Source organism: Pseudopodoces humilis, chromosome 3 (assembly GCF_049639895.1).
Source record: "Pseudopodoces humilis isolate 2021_Gansu_Grassland_sample_001 chromosome 3, ASM4963989v1, whole genome shotgun sequence".
Taxonomy (NCBI): Eukaryota; Metazoa; Chordata; class Aves; order Passeriformes; family Paridae; genus Pseudopodoces; species Pseudopodoces humilis.
Window position 1 is genome coordinate 111,749,368 of NC_142202.1, and position 15,417 is coordinate 111,764,784.

Here is a 15,417-nt window from a genome sequence, read left to right on the forward strand (position 1 = left end):
GGCTCAGGCACCGCAGGTCGGTGCTGATGCCACAAGGGTGATCCCACCAGAATTCCTGCTCCTGGCAATTTAAATCCTGGCTGGAAACCACATTTGACCTCCATTCATGCAGGGTTAATTTTCAGCCTGAGCAGAGAACTTTGTGATTGCCAGAGTCAACACAAACAAAGAGCTTGATCTGGCTGAAAGGTCGGGGACAGAGGAGAAAATCACCCTTTTCCCCAACAGGGAAGTCAAATATTACTTTACAGAAATTGTGACACTACAGAAGACACACAAAACTGATGGGCTGAAAATCCAAGTCCCTCTCTATAGGCAGCAAGAAGGTGCCAGCAGGACCATGGTGAGGGCGCAACTTTAAGGGGACAGTCAGGCTTACAGTCTAAAAAATAATCTGGAAAGCTCTGAGGATAGCCCCAGCAAAAAAACAGCCAATACAGACTTTGCCCTACACCTCTGCAAACGTTAAAAAATAAAATTATCTACAAATATTTTTTTTTTTGTAGTATTTTTGGCATATCCCATTCATCCCTCATTTCTGTATCAGTGACAAAGAAACATCATCTCAAGCACTTATAGAGCCATCCAGAGCAATCCTCTTACAGATCAGCTCATTCCTGGGAGAGCAGGAATGCTGAGCAGGGCACTGGAGGCTGAGCAGAGATGACAGCCATATGCCACTTGGCAGAAGTCAGGGAGTTGTTTGTTGCTTTTTCAGTCTCCCAATTCTAATGAATTATAAAATAGAGCCTAAATTAACAGTCAGGAGGACTTTGTCAGGGCCCCACACTTTGGAGATGCTCATTGGGGAGGATCTCTTTCAACTGTTTGATTTGATCAAAGGTTCCTGCTTTTCAATTGACTTCTGTGCACTCCAGAGCTTCCCTATACAAGAGCCAGGCTCCTTCCCAGGGACAATTTGAATCCCAGTGAGGTGTCAGTTTCTTCTAAAGGACAACTGCTTAGAAAGCAGGAGTTTTTGAATATTAATACACTCATACAATGATGAATGATGGGACTGGCAGTCTGTACTCTTCAGCAACCTGGTACCAACTAAACCAATACTGAAAGGTCTTAATCTGCCACAGAATGTACACATTGTATGTTTAATGACATCAGAACAATGAGACAAGTCCATTAACTCTGCTGGGAGTAGAAGGGGTAAAATGGTGTTACCCCAAACACTGGAAAAAGATAAAACACACTGAGCTTTTGTATTTTCAAATGAGAGCCATACTCAAGAAGTTCAGCACTTGCTGTATGAGACAAGAGATTCACCCAAAGATTGTGCTGAATTTCATGAATAAGAAATCTTCTCATTTATCTTCTTAGTCAACATCTTCTCGTTGGCAGACTGAGTCCTGCATTCCCACGAGGCTGCCTGAATAAAACTGTGTGCACACAGCTCAACCTCAAAGGAAAAAAACATTGCAGGTCAGAGAGGTAACTCTCACTTTCAGTGTCTTTACATAAATCCGTATTTCCCACAGTCAGCTGAAAACAGGGAATAGGTACAAATCAAGGCAAAGAAACAATCCCAACTCAGAGACCTTCTACCACCCCTACCTTACAAAACAGAAATCTGGCATTGGGACCTTGTGGTTCAGGTTTTTCTCAAATAAAGAAATATGAATGAGGTGTGAAGAGCTTTGCAAAATTCTTGGACTGAGATTAGAACAATAACATCACAGAATCACAGAATCATTTAGGTTGAAAAAGATCTCCAAGACTTCCAAGATTAAGTCTAATCTCCACCTCTTCACCAGCCCAGAGCACTGACTGCCACGTCCAGTTCCAGTGTTCCTTAAGCACTTCCAGGGATGGGGACTCCAAGAGGAAGGGGACAGCCCCTCCTGAAGTTTGTCAGCCTCTTCCATGAAGAAATTCCTCCTGGTGTCCAACCTCCCTGTCCTGGGTTGATTATGATGTTAAATTGTATCCCCATTCGTCCACCTAACCCAGACACAGGTTTTGTATTCTTAAAATTCCATCTCAGAGTAAAAGTGAGTGGAAAAGAAGCACCGAGTCTGTTATCAGAGACTGTACTTGCTCCCCCTGCATCGGGAGTTTTGACTACAGCACAGACAGACAACAAGACACAGATCGCCTTGGCTTTCCAACTAGACGGAGCAGAGAGGTCTTCCTGGACTGTTTTCTTTCCCTTTTCTGAAACAAATCGAACCTGCTCTGGACTGGGGACTCGGGGGAGCACCGGGAGCTTGCACCCGTGGACTACCGGGAGCCCAGCCTGGGCAGCGGCATTTTTGTCGGGATTTACCGGAGCCGCAGAAGACAAGCCTCATGCTCTCATGGTCAGCAAGTCTCGTTTATTAGCAACTCTAAAACCACTTATATAGCATCAGTAATTAGGCTCATACATAGTGCAAAAGAAAGCTCATTATTGGATATTTCTTTTAAGGTCAACTCCACCTAATTCTACATTCCTGTGATCGCTCATCTATGCTGAGTTCACATTCTTCTGATCACAGCATCCTGTTCTCAGTTAACAGTTATCACTAAGGCCTTCCTGACTTTGCAACATCTCACACCAACTGTACTCCATTGTCTAACTCTTTCCCAGCTAACTGCTGCATGGGAATATGACCTTTGCTCTCTAGCCATTCCTCCACACATTTTCCAGCGCCAGAGGGACTGATAACAGAGTAAACACCCACAGGAAAGAGACCCTCTGAAGTTTGTCATCTCTTCTGAAGGGCGAGAGGTTTTGTAATGTGATATCATTCATTTTTGTGCTGGGTAGTCCTGTGCCTGTGAAATAAACAGGTTTTTTCCACTTCTCTCAGAGAAATCTCTTCCCGAACCGGTTGGGGGGTGGGAGAAAAGGGCAATGTGGGTTTGCTTCCCGGGGGGAGCCCCACTGGAGGTTTTCTCCCAAATTTGCCCTAAACCAGGACAAATACACTCCCCTTAAGGAAGCATAAAAATACCCAGGCAAAGCAACCTGTGCAGGGCTGGGGCGTGCAAAATCTTCTGAGAACAATTCCATCTTTTCCATGGGTAAAGTGATGCTCTCACTTCTGGCAAATTATTATGGAAGAACCACGTGGAAATTCTACTGATCCAAGCTTAGATGAAGGTTTGGGGCTGTTTTCACCAAGCACTGCCACACAGAAGCCTGAGACAGTTGTGAAGGATTTGGGTGTCTCCACGGCTCGGTGTCACATGGATAGAGGAGCTCATTCCCAGAAGGAATTCAGCCACATTAGCAAGGCCTCCTGCCTGGCCTAATTAGGTGATGCTTCCCAGCTGCCAGAAATCCAAGAGTGAATCACACATCTGCCACATCCACCGTCTTCTGAAAGCACAGACTGGAACGGTGCTGAACCTCAGTTGTATGAGGATATAAAGACATAATGTCATGATTTTAGTTTGGTTTAGAGCCAGAATGAATCATAAATTCAGCTGTTGAGTTTATCTGACCCGTTATCACAACTACTGCACTTCATCCACATATCAGTGTGCCCAGATAATGAACTTCAGTCATCCTAAAGCCCTTCAGGCATTTCCCTGTTCTCTGTAGGCCACAGGCTGAGCCTAAACCACTCCAAAAGCCAAGACTCCAGACATAGTAAAGGATTGATTATCTGGGTATTGTTCAAATTATTTCAGCAGAAATCCATTTCTCATACCTGGAAGATGAAGAACCATAAATTCCTGCTCATCAGTTCCCAGCTCTGGCAGTCAGGATGAATCCAAACATATGAATAAGACATGTGGACCAATTGTCCTGATGCATCAAAACAACCCATCCATGAGAGTCATGGAAATCCAGAATGGTTTGGGTTGGAAGGGATCTTAAAAACCATCTCGTTCCACCCCCTGCCATGGGCAGGGACACCTTCCACTATCCCAGGTTGCTCCAAGCCCCATCCAACCTAGCCTTGGGCACTTCCAGGGATCCAGGGGCAGCCACAGCCTCTCTGGACACCCTGTGCCAGGGCCTCATCACCCTCACAGCCAAGAATTCCCTGCCAATATCCCATCTAAACCTACTCCCTTTCAGTTTGAAGCCATTCTTCTTTCCCTGTCACTCCAGGGCCTTTTAAATATTCCTCTCCATCTTTCCTGTAGGCTCCCTGTAGGTACTGGAAGGCCTCAGTGATGTCACTCTGAGGATTCTCTTCTCCAGGCTGAAAGAAAGAAGCCACCCTCTGGTGATGGCCAATTTCTGATAATCCAAAAAAAAAATATAGCAAGAAAAAGATCTAAAACCAAAAACTGGTAGGACAGAAAGAAAAACTCCTCCATAAACTCTACAAGAAACCAGGAAGGCCCAACAGCATGGTTTGAGGGCGGAGACTGTCTTAGAATCACACAATCCTGGAATGGTTTGGAAAATACCTTAAAGATCACCTTGTTCCAACCCTCTGCCGTAGGGAGGGGTCTGTCTCAATGCAGAGCTCCAAGTTTTTCAGGGATGGTGCAGATAAATGATCCTGAACACAGCTCTAAAGGAGGGGTTGGAAAGGGAGGCTCATAAATCAACAGCATGGGCCACTGCACTTGACAGATTCACAGGATTCCTTCTCCTGACTGGAATCAAGCCCCTCTTTTAAAATGATGGATTATCCCATCTGAAAGACTCGAAAGGATGGTGATAGAAAAAGACTCCAATGTTTAATTACACTGAGGGATGTGAAGCTGTTTCATTCCACAGTGGAACTTTCCAAACTTCAGCTCCCAACTACTGGAGCTTGTTCTGGTTTATCAGGATCAGGTTCTCAACCTGTGACGTGGTACCTGCAAGGATGACTTGATCATGCAATCACAGAATATCCCGAGTTAGAAAGAGACCCACCAGGATCACTGATCCAATTCCTTGGGGTCTCCCAGGACACCCCAACAATCCCACCCTGTCCCTGAGAGCATTGTCCAAACACTCCTGGCAGCCTCAGAGCCGTGCCCATTCCCAGCTGTTCCAGTGCCCAGCCATCCTCTAAAAACAAGAACATTTTCCTGATATCCAACCCAATGCCCCCCGACATGGAGTTCTCTCTCTTTAATGTGTCTGTTCCCAACACTGGGGCAGTTTTCTGGGCTCTATATCCTTTTTCTGTTCATCTTCAGCAATCCCCAGCAATATTTCCATCGATCCCTGGGATGGCAACAGGGGAACTGCACAACATGTTCTCATTTCCTGGCCCTGCAGACAGAAAATTCCTGACTCAAGCCCCTTCCATACAGGCAGAAGTTGCAATAACCACTTTGGGCTCAGTGGAAGACACTTATCCACAATAGTCCCTGGATCCCTCTTTGAGTTTCTGTTTCCCGGGATGGCATTACATTTTGGAGGTATCATCTGCAAATTTTTTGTTCCCAGATGCGGTAACAAGTGGCATAATTACGATGGTTGTTCAAATATTGAAATGAGTTACTTGTGTGCAGCGTTTCTGGGAAATGGGAGAAGGGATGGGGTTTATTGGAACTCTATAAACATGCAAAATGTTTTCTGCACACAGTTTCTCATTTCTGTTTGCACAGATGTGGGTCGTGTCAGCACAAAACCTCTGCCAAGAAGGATAAATTAAATCCAAAGGTTTGGATAAGGCAGAGAGGTAGAATGATCCACTGGTGCCTCTGCACAACATCTCTAACCCTGTTTGCTCCCTTTTTCTAATCACAAAATATGCCCAGTACCATTGAAAAACGCCAAATCCCAGGTTGTGATGAAGGATAAAGGGCCTGGGTAGAAATGAAATAAAATAAAGTAAAATAAAATAAAATAAAATAAATAAAGTAAACCTTAAAAATAAAATAAGGTAAAAATAAAATAAAATAAAATAAAGTAAAATAAAATAAAATATAATATAATAAAATAAAATAATAGAATTGAATAAAATAAAATAAAATAATAGAAAAGAAAAGAAAAGAAAAGAAAAGAAAAGAAAAGAAAAGAAAAGAAAAGAAAAGAAAAGAAAAGAAAAGAAAAGATAAAATTTGAGAAACCAAAATAAAAAACCAAAATAAAATAAAATTTCAAAAATAAGGTAAAGTAAAATAAAATAAGATAAAATTATAGAAATTTTGAAGATGCAAAGAAATATGCTCTAATTGAAGAGACAAAAGAAATTACAGAATAAATTGTCATAATCAAAGTTGAAGAGATTTTTCCATTGTCTCCCGTGCCACTCTGTGGGAATTTTCCCAGCCCAGGCAGCTGTAAGGGAGGAGGGGCACTCAGAGCTTCTGTGCTCCCATTCTCCCTCACCCTCTCTTTCTCTGTCAATAAATGTCTGCAATCATATTCCCGAGCTCCAGTGTGATTTCAAGGTTCATCTCTTCCATGCAGCTCAAACACTAATTATCCCAGCTGTAATTAGTAAGATAATTAAATACTGGCTCGCTCATCACTCTACCTTGTGTCGGGTCATGATTCTCCCAGAAGACCTTGAGCAGTTGCTCAAAGCTGATGTTTTGTGGCTCAAACACCACCCGGACGGCCTCAGTGTGCCCAGTTCTGCCTGCAAATTCAAAATAAAAACAGATTTTAGCAGTGACAATTAGCCAGGGCGCACTCAGGGTTTTGTCTCTGCGATTCCAAGCACAGTCCTTTGGTTTTGTTTGACGTTTTCTGAAAAATACTTTGATTCAGCACCATTTATACCTGAGCTTTTTTGCACAATATTTTATATTTATGTCAACTCTACTAAATCTGTTGGTTCAGACAGGGCCATCGTGAAATAAACTATGCAGAGAGACAAGAAGACAGTGATGTTATTACAGCAGTTTGTTAGTTTTAAGGAGAAAAAAATTAATAATTCTAACAAATATATGACTGAAAACTAGCAAAATATTTTAAATATTCTAAATAGAGCATTAAAATATGAAAGCTTTTATGTCTAAGTCGTCTTGACTGGGTTTTGTTCCCATGGAGATATGGATAATCTAATGGATTATTAAATAATTATCATTATTGTAAAATATCAATAAAATTGATGATGATAAAAACAAGTGCCAAGGGTGTTTTTACACAAGATCACACAAATAATTCCAAACTGTTTCACAATATCTGATAGGCTCAAAAGTGTCAAAGAAAGCCTGGCTGAACTTTAAATTTTATGACAGCAGAAATACAAGGAAGATTAGCAGGAATTACAAAACTTAAAAAAAAATTATTCCTAATTTTCAGTTACACTTTGGAAAGAATTTTTTTCATTTCTGATGTGTTTATAACTCACAATATTATTGAGAGATCCAACTTCTGAAGAATCTGGCCACATAATTCACTTAAATTTAAATTAATAGTGATGAGTACTCCGACTTTTCGGGTGAGAGTCCACTGCAAAAAGTGCATTTTATGTTTTATGTATGTTTTATATTTTGCAGTTTAAAAATTAGACATTTTTGTTGTCATTACCTATTCATGAATGGGGAAAAAAATCCCATCCTTCAATTAAATCATATGAAGTAAATATCTAAAAAATGAACTCGATCTGCCTTTTGGTATGGACATATTAAGCTCCTTGATCAAACAAGGGAGGTTTTTATTTAATTTACACCAGCACAAACTCCAGACTTATTCCACTGATTTCAACAGAATCAAGGAATTCCACACAAGCTGAATCTGGCCCAGTGATGGCTCCTGAATCAAGAAAATGATTGCTCCAAACAAGAAAAATCAGATTCTGTGAGTAACTGAGGAGGGTTCAACAGAGAAATGAGGAGAAATTTGAATTTTTAAAAATTGAGAGAAATGAAAAGGATGCTGGGAAATATTAAAGAGCCATGATGGGGCAAAGTGTGCCAGGATTTTATCAGTTAATGGGGCACCTGAAGCAAAACCAAAACGAGGCACAGAGGGCTGGGCCAGCTGATAAAAGGGATTTGAAAGGCTGGAATTAAAATTTAGTCTGGAATGCAGAGGAGTAAAGGAGGACACATCTGGGATATCTGTAGTCTAGATTGATAAAATCAAAAATCAAAAATCAAAAATCCCTATGTCAATGTAACAAAAATTTTCTCAGTGAAAAGAGAATATCCAGATTTCCTGTGAGCTGGCGTGAAGCCAGGTCCCCCTGTCCTGCAGGATGTCCCCAGCTGTGACCCAATTCCTCTCTGCCTTTTACAGTCCAGGTAGGCATTGCATTACCTGCAGCCAAATTCGGATCGTGGGAAGCGGGAAGGATTATCCATTCAGCAGAATAAAAATACAAGTTAGAGATAATTGCCTTAAAAATGAAGTGAAATGGTCTTCAGCAAGAACTGACGGCCTCCTTAGGCCAGGGATGGAATTAATTCCAGATTTCGTGGTTTAATGTGATCCATCAGCAAAAATAATGAACTTGGTGGAACCCAGATTTGTACTTTTGTTGTAGCTTGAGGAAAAAAAGGAGAGAGCACGAGCAGTGGTGTGTCCAGCTCTCCCAAGCCAACATTACTCTCATTAGCCACGCAAGTGCAGGATGGGGCTTTCCTCTGGCGAGTGGTGGGGTGATTAAAAGAAGGTCAAGGGAGCGCGATGAACAGGAGCAGGCAAATGGGCGTGGCACATCTCTAGGGCGTGGCACTGCAGTTTGTGCAGCAAATGGGTGTGGCTCATCTCTGAGGGCGTGGCACTACAATCTGCGTGGCAAACGGGTGGGACATGTCTCTGAGGGAGTGGCCCTGCAGTTTGTGTGGCAAACAGGGGCTGGCATGTCTCTGAGGGTGTGGCACTAAAATTTGCATGGCAAACGGGCGTGGCACATCTCTGAGGGTGTGGCACTACCATTTGTGTGGCAAACGGGTGGGGCATGTCTCTGAGGGCGTGGCACTGCAGTTTGGGCAGCAGTTCATGGCTAAACAGGGGCGTGGCACGTCTCTGAGGGCGTGGCACTGCAGTTTGGGCAGCAGTTCATGGCTAAACAGGGGTGTGGCACGTCTCTGAGGGCGTGGCACTGCAGTTTGTGTGGCAAACGGGGGTGGCACATCTCTTCCCCTGTGCTCAGCACTGCTGAGGGCACACCTGGAGTGCTGTGTCCAGTTCTGGCCCCTCAGTTTGGAAAGGACATTGAGACACTTGTGCACATCCAGAGGAGGCAACGAGGCTGGTGAGGGGCTGGGAACACAAACCCTGTGAGGAACCACTGAGGGAGCTGGGGTTGTTCAGCCTGGAGAAAAGGAGACTCAGAGGTGACCTTATCACTCTCCACAGCTCCCTGAAAGGTGGCTGTGGTCAGGTGGGGGTCAGTCTCTTTCTCCAGGCAGCAGCTGACAGAACGAGAGGACACAGTCCCAAGCTGCGCCAAGGGAAGTATAGGTTGGAAGTTAGGAAGAAGTTGTTGATGGAATGGGTGATAAAGTACTGGAATATTCTGCCTGGGGAGGTGGAGGAGTCACCATCCCTGGATGAGTTTAAAAAAGACTGGATGTGGCACTCGGTGCCATGGTCTAGGTGAGGTGTTAGGGCTGGGTCAGACTTGATGACTTTGAAGGTCACTTCCAACCCAGTGATTCTGTGATTCTGTGTGTGACTGTACAACTAAAATGAGATTAAAGAGTGGCTTCTGGCTTCAGTATTTTTATTTTTTTTAAGCCAACATGAATCTTATGAAACGTTTTTATCACTCAGGAGCAAATTACCTGTCTAAAATGAGCAGGTTTAGATCACAGCAAAGTTTCCCAAAGAATTTAAAAACAACAGAGGCTTTACCTTTCCTCCTGACTGAAGCAGCAATTACACCTTGTCAACACTGCCTGCTCCTGCTAATCCAGAAGTTCAAAGGATCAGCCTCCTTTTTTTCCCACAATAAGGAAATAATGGTGCTCCTCTGAGAACTATAGTCTGACCTCATGAAAAATATCCTCAGATGTGTGGCTAAGAGACTGTTAGAATAGATTTAAAATCAATATTCACCCTCAGGGGAAAAGAAAGGAAGTAATGCTGCTGGCCCTACCAGATTCACCTCTCATTTTCCTCAAAGCCTTTCCACAATACAGTGGATTTTCTTTCTGCTGTGGCTATTCCTAATAACAATCTTGACATTGGTGACTTTTTGCATTAGGCTTGAGTCTGACTATGAAAACAGAATAATCCCATTTTGTTTGTGTCTCACACACTTGGTAAATCCAACGCCAAAAGAACACAGCATCAACCCAGCTAACTACTCCCCTGTACGGCGAAAAAAATAATTGAAATATTTCTAATCAAACCTTTTTTTATGAGTTCTTAAAATGAAGAGGCAGTAATCAGAGAAACAATAAACCCACTTGTTCTCCAAAAGCCCACATGTCTTTAATGACGAATTTAACAGCCTGACACCGAGGAGCTGCAAGGATTTCAAATGATCAGTGGGAGATGTGATTCTCTCAGTGACATCCAGCTCTTCACCTTAGTGCCTCCTTCAGAATTCCTCCTGAAATGTCCATTTATATTGTCAGAGAGTCACAGTGTCCTCAGTTCACCCACTGCTTTTAGTTATGGGATCTTTAATATCCCACAGCAAAAGTTTGAACGAGTATGAACATTTCTAGAACCCTCAATGTCCAGATGACATTTTTTAAATAATTTATGTAATTATATATATAATTCCATGTGCCATTCACTGTGCAAACCCTTGCAAACCTTGTGAGACCCTTTCTTTATCAGAGCCATTATCAGATTTCCAGTGCTGCAGCTCGGTTCCTTCAGCTCTGGAAGGGCTTTAACCATTGAAGAACCTCCCTGCAGATGGGAAGACTTTATTACACCGAGGCAGGGAGGGCTGTGTGCCAAGAGCAGATTGTCTGTTTATCCTGGATCCATTTCCCACTTAGAAAACACGGCCGCTCCCGGAGGATTAACTCTAGCGAGCTCATTCAGTGGGGATTCCAACCCTGGCAAAAAACGTCCCCGCAAAGAGCAGGAGAAAAAGACGTCTGAGTGACACCTTTTCAATTCCTTTTCTTCCTAAGAGCATTTAGACTCTCACCTTCTTAATCATGTCCCAGGTGAGTGCCCAAGCCGAGGGATTAGGGAAGAGAACTCATTCTTTTTAACTGGCTGGATCCAGGGAGCGTTTAATTATCTCCGGCAAAGTGGAGCGGCTTCCTAGGGCTGGCTGGAGAGCTGCTCACCTGGGAGTCTCCCAGCAGCCACGTGGGTTTCACCTCCACCTGGCCCTGCTTCAGGTGAACTAAATTCTGCAATGAAAAAATTCCAAAACTACTCCCTCCTGCCTCGATTCTGGAAAACAGGAAAAAGGACCTGGCTCTTTTCAGAAATAAGGTCCTGACTCCAGTAAGTCACAGAGTCCCACAATAGTTTGGATTGGAAGGGAGCACAAAGATCATTTTGTTCCACTTATTTGTACTCAGGTCTATTTAACAGCTCTTCATTACAAGAATGGCCCAGAGTTTGAGGAGCAACTCATCCATTACAGCTCCTGCTCCCAGTGTTTTCCACAAAGAGAAGATAATGACTTCTCACACATTTTGAAAGAGTTCTCAGAAAATAATTCCCTCTTTTCTCACCTCTTCCAGGAACTCCTGAACTGCCCCTGTGCTTGTCACACCAGCAACACAACCTCTTTGGGATCCCAGAATGGTTTGGGTGGGAAAGGACCTTAAAGATCTTCCAGTCCCACCCCTGCCATGGGCAGGGACACCTTCCACTGTCCCAGGGTTCTCCACGTCCCATCCAACCTGGCCTTGGACATTTCCAGGGATCCAGGGACAGCCACAGCTTCTCTGGGCACCCTGTGCCAGGGCCACGATGCCAATGTGGAATGTGAAGAAATACAAGCAAACTTCAGCACCCACTGATTTGGGAGTTAAACCAAACTCTGTTATTCAAAGTCACGGCCCAAATAAAAATGCAAAATACTACCAAAAAACTGTGATGGGAAGGTCTTTTGAGCATCTCTTTCTCCAATCCAACCTGGGAATTTTTATTAAGTCGTGGTTATTGCTACCAAAAATTTCCAGCGCCTTCCTATTTGTTAAATAAACAAACCAAAGGTTCAGCACTAAAATACTGAGAGCCCACATTTTGGGTGTCCCCTTCCCTTTACATTCTTACCTTCAAATCAATGAGGATGAAAAGAATGGGAATAATCCCAGATTCATAGATTTTTAAGAAGGGTCCATTTAAATATTTTTTTATTTGAATTCCTGCCCAACACTGAGAGAATTTCATGGAACACACCCTTATTTTGTACTCCTACACTGTCACTAATATGTGACTAACTTATTTTACCTCCTTCTTTATATTTTAAATCACTTTAATGACTTTACCAGCACTGAAATAGGAGATAATGCTTGGTTTATTAACCACTGTGAATTTCTGCTCTAGAAAATATCATTCTTTAACTTCTCAGTGTGATCCACACTCTTTTTTATCCAGTTTTATCAAAACATGTCAATCCTCTCCAGTAAGAAGCCAATTTATCACTATGGTCCAGCCAATCCTGCAGTTCTAAATCAAAATAAATTGTCCATAAATTCTAGAAACTTCCAGAAACTTCTGCCTGGATCAAAGAAAATCAAGTATTTTCTAATACCTACAGAAAATAGCTCATACAGCAGCTACAGTGTGGTGCCTCTGAAGAGAAAATGTTATTAAACTTCATTTATTTGGTTTATTAGAGGACAGGTGAATCACCCAGTAAATGAAAATTCAAAAAGATAAGAAAATTTGCTGATAAAACAATGAACTGCTATTTCTGGTGCCTTCTAGAATCACTTAATTTTTTACCCCTTGAAAACAAAACTGGGAGAATAAAATTGCCAGTAAAAATGGGGTTGAACATGCTGTTATTGTTATTTTTTTTCACAGAAATTCTCATATTTTTCAGTAAACTACTTGAACAAAATTTTAAAAGATTGGCAGTTTTCACAAAAAACATTGTTTTTTTAAAAAAATCTGCCAAATGAAAGTACTAAATGAACCTGTTTCTTATTAGCAAGTATTTAAAATTTCTGTGTCAGAGCTGTAAAAATTTTCACTGTTGTTTGCTGAAATCCTGTCCGCTCTTTAGCAGCAAAATGGGTTTGATAAACAGAGTATTGATTGGTTTAGCTGAACAGAATATCTGGAAGCTAGACCACTGCTATAAACCCTTTTTATTTGTAAAATGGCTGTACACTGAACAGCCAATAAAAGGGGAAAAATAAATTATATAAACCTGTAGGTAAAAAAGGAGATGGCAAAACTTTCTTTGTTCACTGTACTTATTATAGGTTATGTTTTCATAGGCTGAATGTCCACACTAAAAGCCCTTAAAAGGGGATTATTTCAGACTCCCTCTGGCCTGGTCCTGGACCAGATGCTGTTCCCAGTTGGAATGTGCTCCTAGAAAAGATACTCTGGTTTAATTTCAGCCAAGTGAAGGAAAAATGTCAAAGATGAGCTTATAATTAACAACACGTTCCTATGGAATACAGGTCTTGTCAGCCAAACTCCATTTCATCCTCCCATGGAATTACAAGTCTGACTGTAATAAATGTGGGATGTAATAGCATGGATGGAACTTGGGCTTTATTAATGCATTTGACTTATTGCTTCATGACTGATTAAAAAATTAACACTCTCCCATATCGATAGTGCATGTGTTAAGTGGATTAAGAATTGTCTAAATGACATCTTTAAAAAAAAAAATTGTCCAAAAGGAACAAGGCTTGAATGGCAACATTTTTATCTGTCCTCTGCAGGGACTGCTACAGAGCCTGTTGCTCTTAAAGCCCTTCGTCAGGAATTTGCAAGAAATATAAAGTCTCAGTTTATAAATTCTTTGGATAACTCAGATGAGGAGCTGATGGGATGGCCTTACAAAGCCATTTTTTGCTGCACTGGGGTCACTCAATCAAAAATGTGTTAGAGAAGTCAGAGGTAAAGTCTTTGCTGAAGGGAAAAAGTGACACACACGGTACCTGAAAACGGGGAACAACCTTTGAGGCAAGGGTGGAAATAAACATGCAATTTCATTGTCATACTGCAGTAAAAAGAAATAAGGCCTGAACTGGGATGTCAAAGAGAAAAGGGGTTGTAGGAACAGCTCTGGTGAGATCAACCCTGGCACTAAGAAATCCTGAAAAGTCGTTTCAGTGACAGCCACCAAGTGCCAGGTGAATTTACCCTTTCCAAAAGAAACCCCTGGAGGTTTGCAACTCAAGGAGAGGAACATGGCCTCAGGAAGGGGACACAAAAGGGACCTTTGAGAAAGCAATGGAAAGGCAGATCAAGAGTCAGTGGAAGGGATGGAAACCAAGGTGTTCCAAATGGAAAATGGCTCTTAGACATGGAAAATGGTCCCTGCTCAGGAGCACCACTGGATCTTGGGCTTCTCCTCTAAACCCATGTCCTGTAAAGCACCTCTCCATTTTCAAATCAAATCACATTTCCTTCTGGGAGAGACACTTCAGTCAAATATCAGCTAAACTTAAAGGAAAAAGTGATAGGTCTGGATAAAACAGTAACGCGATGAAACATAATGATCTACAATATAAAAATGTCAAATTAAATAATGCAGGGAGCCCTTACCAGCCTTAAAGGCTGGAAATATATGAGTGAATTTTCCCTTTTTCCTTTGTTCATTTGGCTTTAACGAAGCTTTTCTATGCCAAACTCATCTGTGCAAAGAGTTGGGACTTTTGAGTTATCTTTTTTCATCATGGTTGATGAGGAAGACTCTGACCCAACTACAAGTTCTGTATCATTTTTATGTAGTAGAGTTGAAATCTTTTAGCTATGGAGTTGGGAATAGAAAAAAATCCATATTCTCACATTAAAAAAATTCTCCTTTAAAGCCTAAATTTAACCCTTAACTGACACATCTGATGGATGGAGCCTTTACATTCCAATAAATTGCATTTCCTCTAAAAAAAATCCTCAAGTACCTTCCGCTATCCCAGGTTGCTCCAAGCCCCATCCAGCCTGGCCTTGGACACTTCCAGGGACCCAGAGGCAGCCACAGCTTCTCCAGGAAAGCTGTGCCAAGGCCTCAGCACCCTCACAGGGAACAATTCCTCCCCAATATCCCATCTAAGCCTTCCTCAATAGCCGAAATATTTTTACTCATTTGCTTCAGTTGTGATTTTCTCTGAAGAAGGCAAATGGAAAACAGTAATTCCCTTTGGCTGGAAAGGGAATGATATCCCAGGACACAGAAGGAGCAGAAAACCTAAATATTCAGAAAAGAATTTGAAGAGATGATTTATTGCCAAAAATGGGTGTAATGTCCCAAACCAAAGCGATACTGGGCATCTGTCTGCTGCTGGTACAGAAAAAGCTTAGATTTAAAAGTTAATAATAAATACATAAAGAAAATGCCTGGATTTAGTAACCCAGCTTCAATCTATAAAGGGAAATGTTTTAATGGAAATATAACAGAAAACATGATTGACTTTTTCCTTAAAAGTTTACAGCTTTTATCGGGAAAGCCTCCGTGCCACTGTTACGCAACACAAAGAATATCCTTAAATAAATGAGTGTAACGGAAA

At 41.9% G+C, this 15,417-nt stretch overlaps 1 protein-coding gene across 2 annotated transcripts in view; it reads right to left on the reverse strand.

Annotated features, from left to right (window-relative positions):
• Nucleotides 1-15,417, reverse strand: part of MSRA (methionine sulfoxide reductase A) — a 230,865-nt gene that overhangs the window by 91,061 nt on the left and 124,387 nt on the right. For both annotated transcript variants that reach the window (XM_088052997.1, XM_005528795.3), the window contains exon 4: nucleotides 6,378-6,482. In XM_088052997.1, coding sequence (XP_087909123.1) covers nucleotides 6,378-6,482 — 105 coding nt within the window. The remainder of the gene's footprint in view (nucleotides 1-6,377; nucleotides 6,483-15,417) is intronic.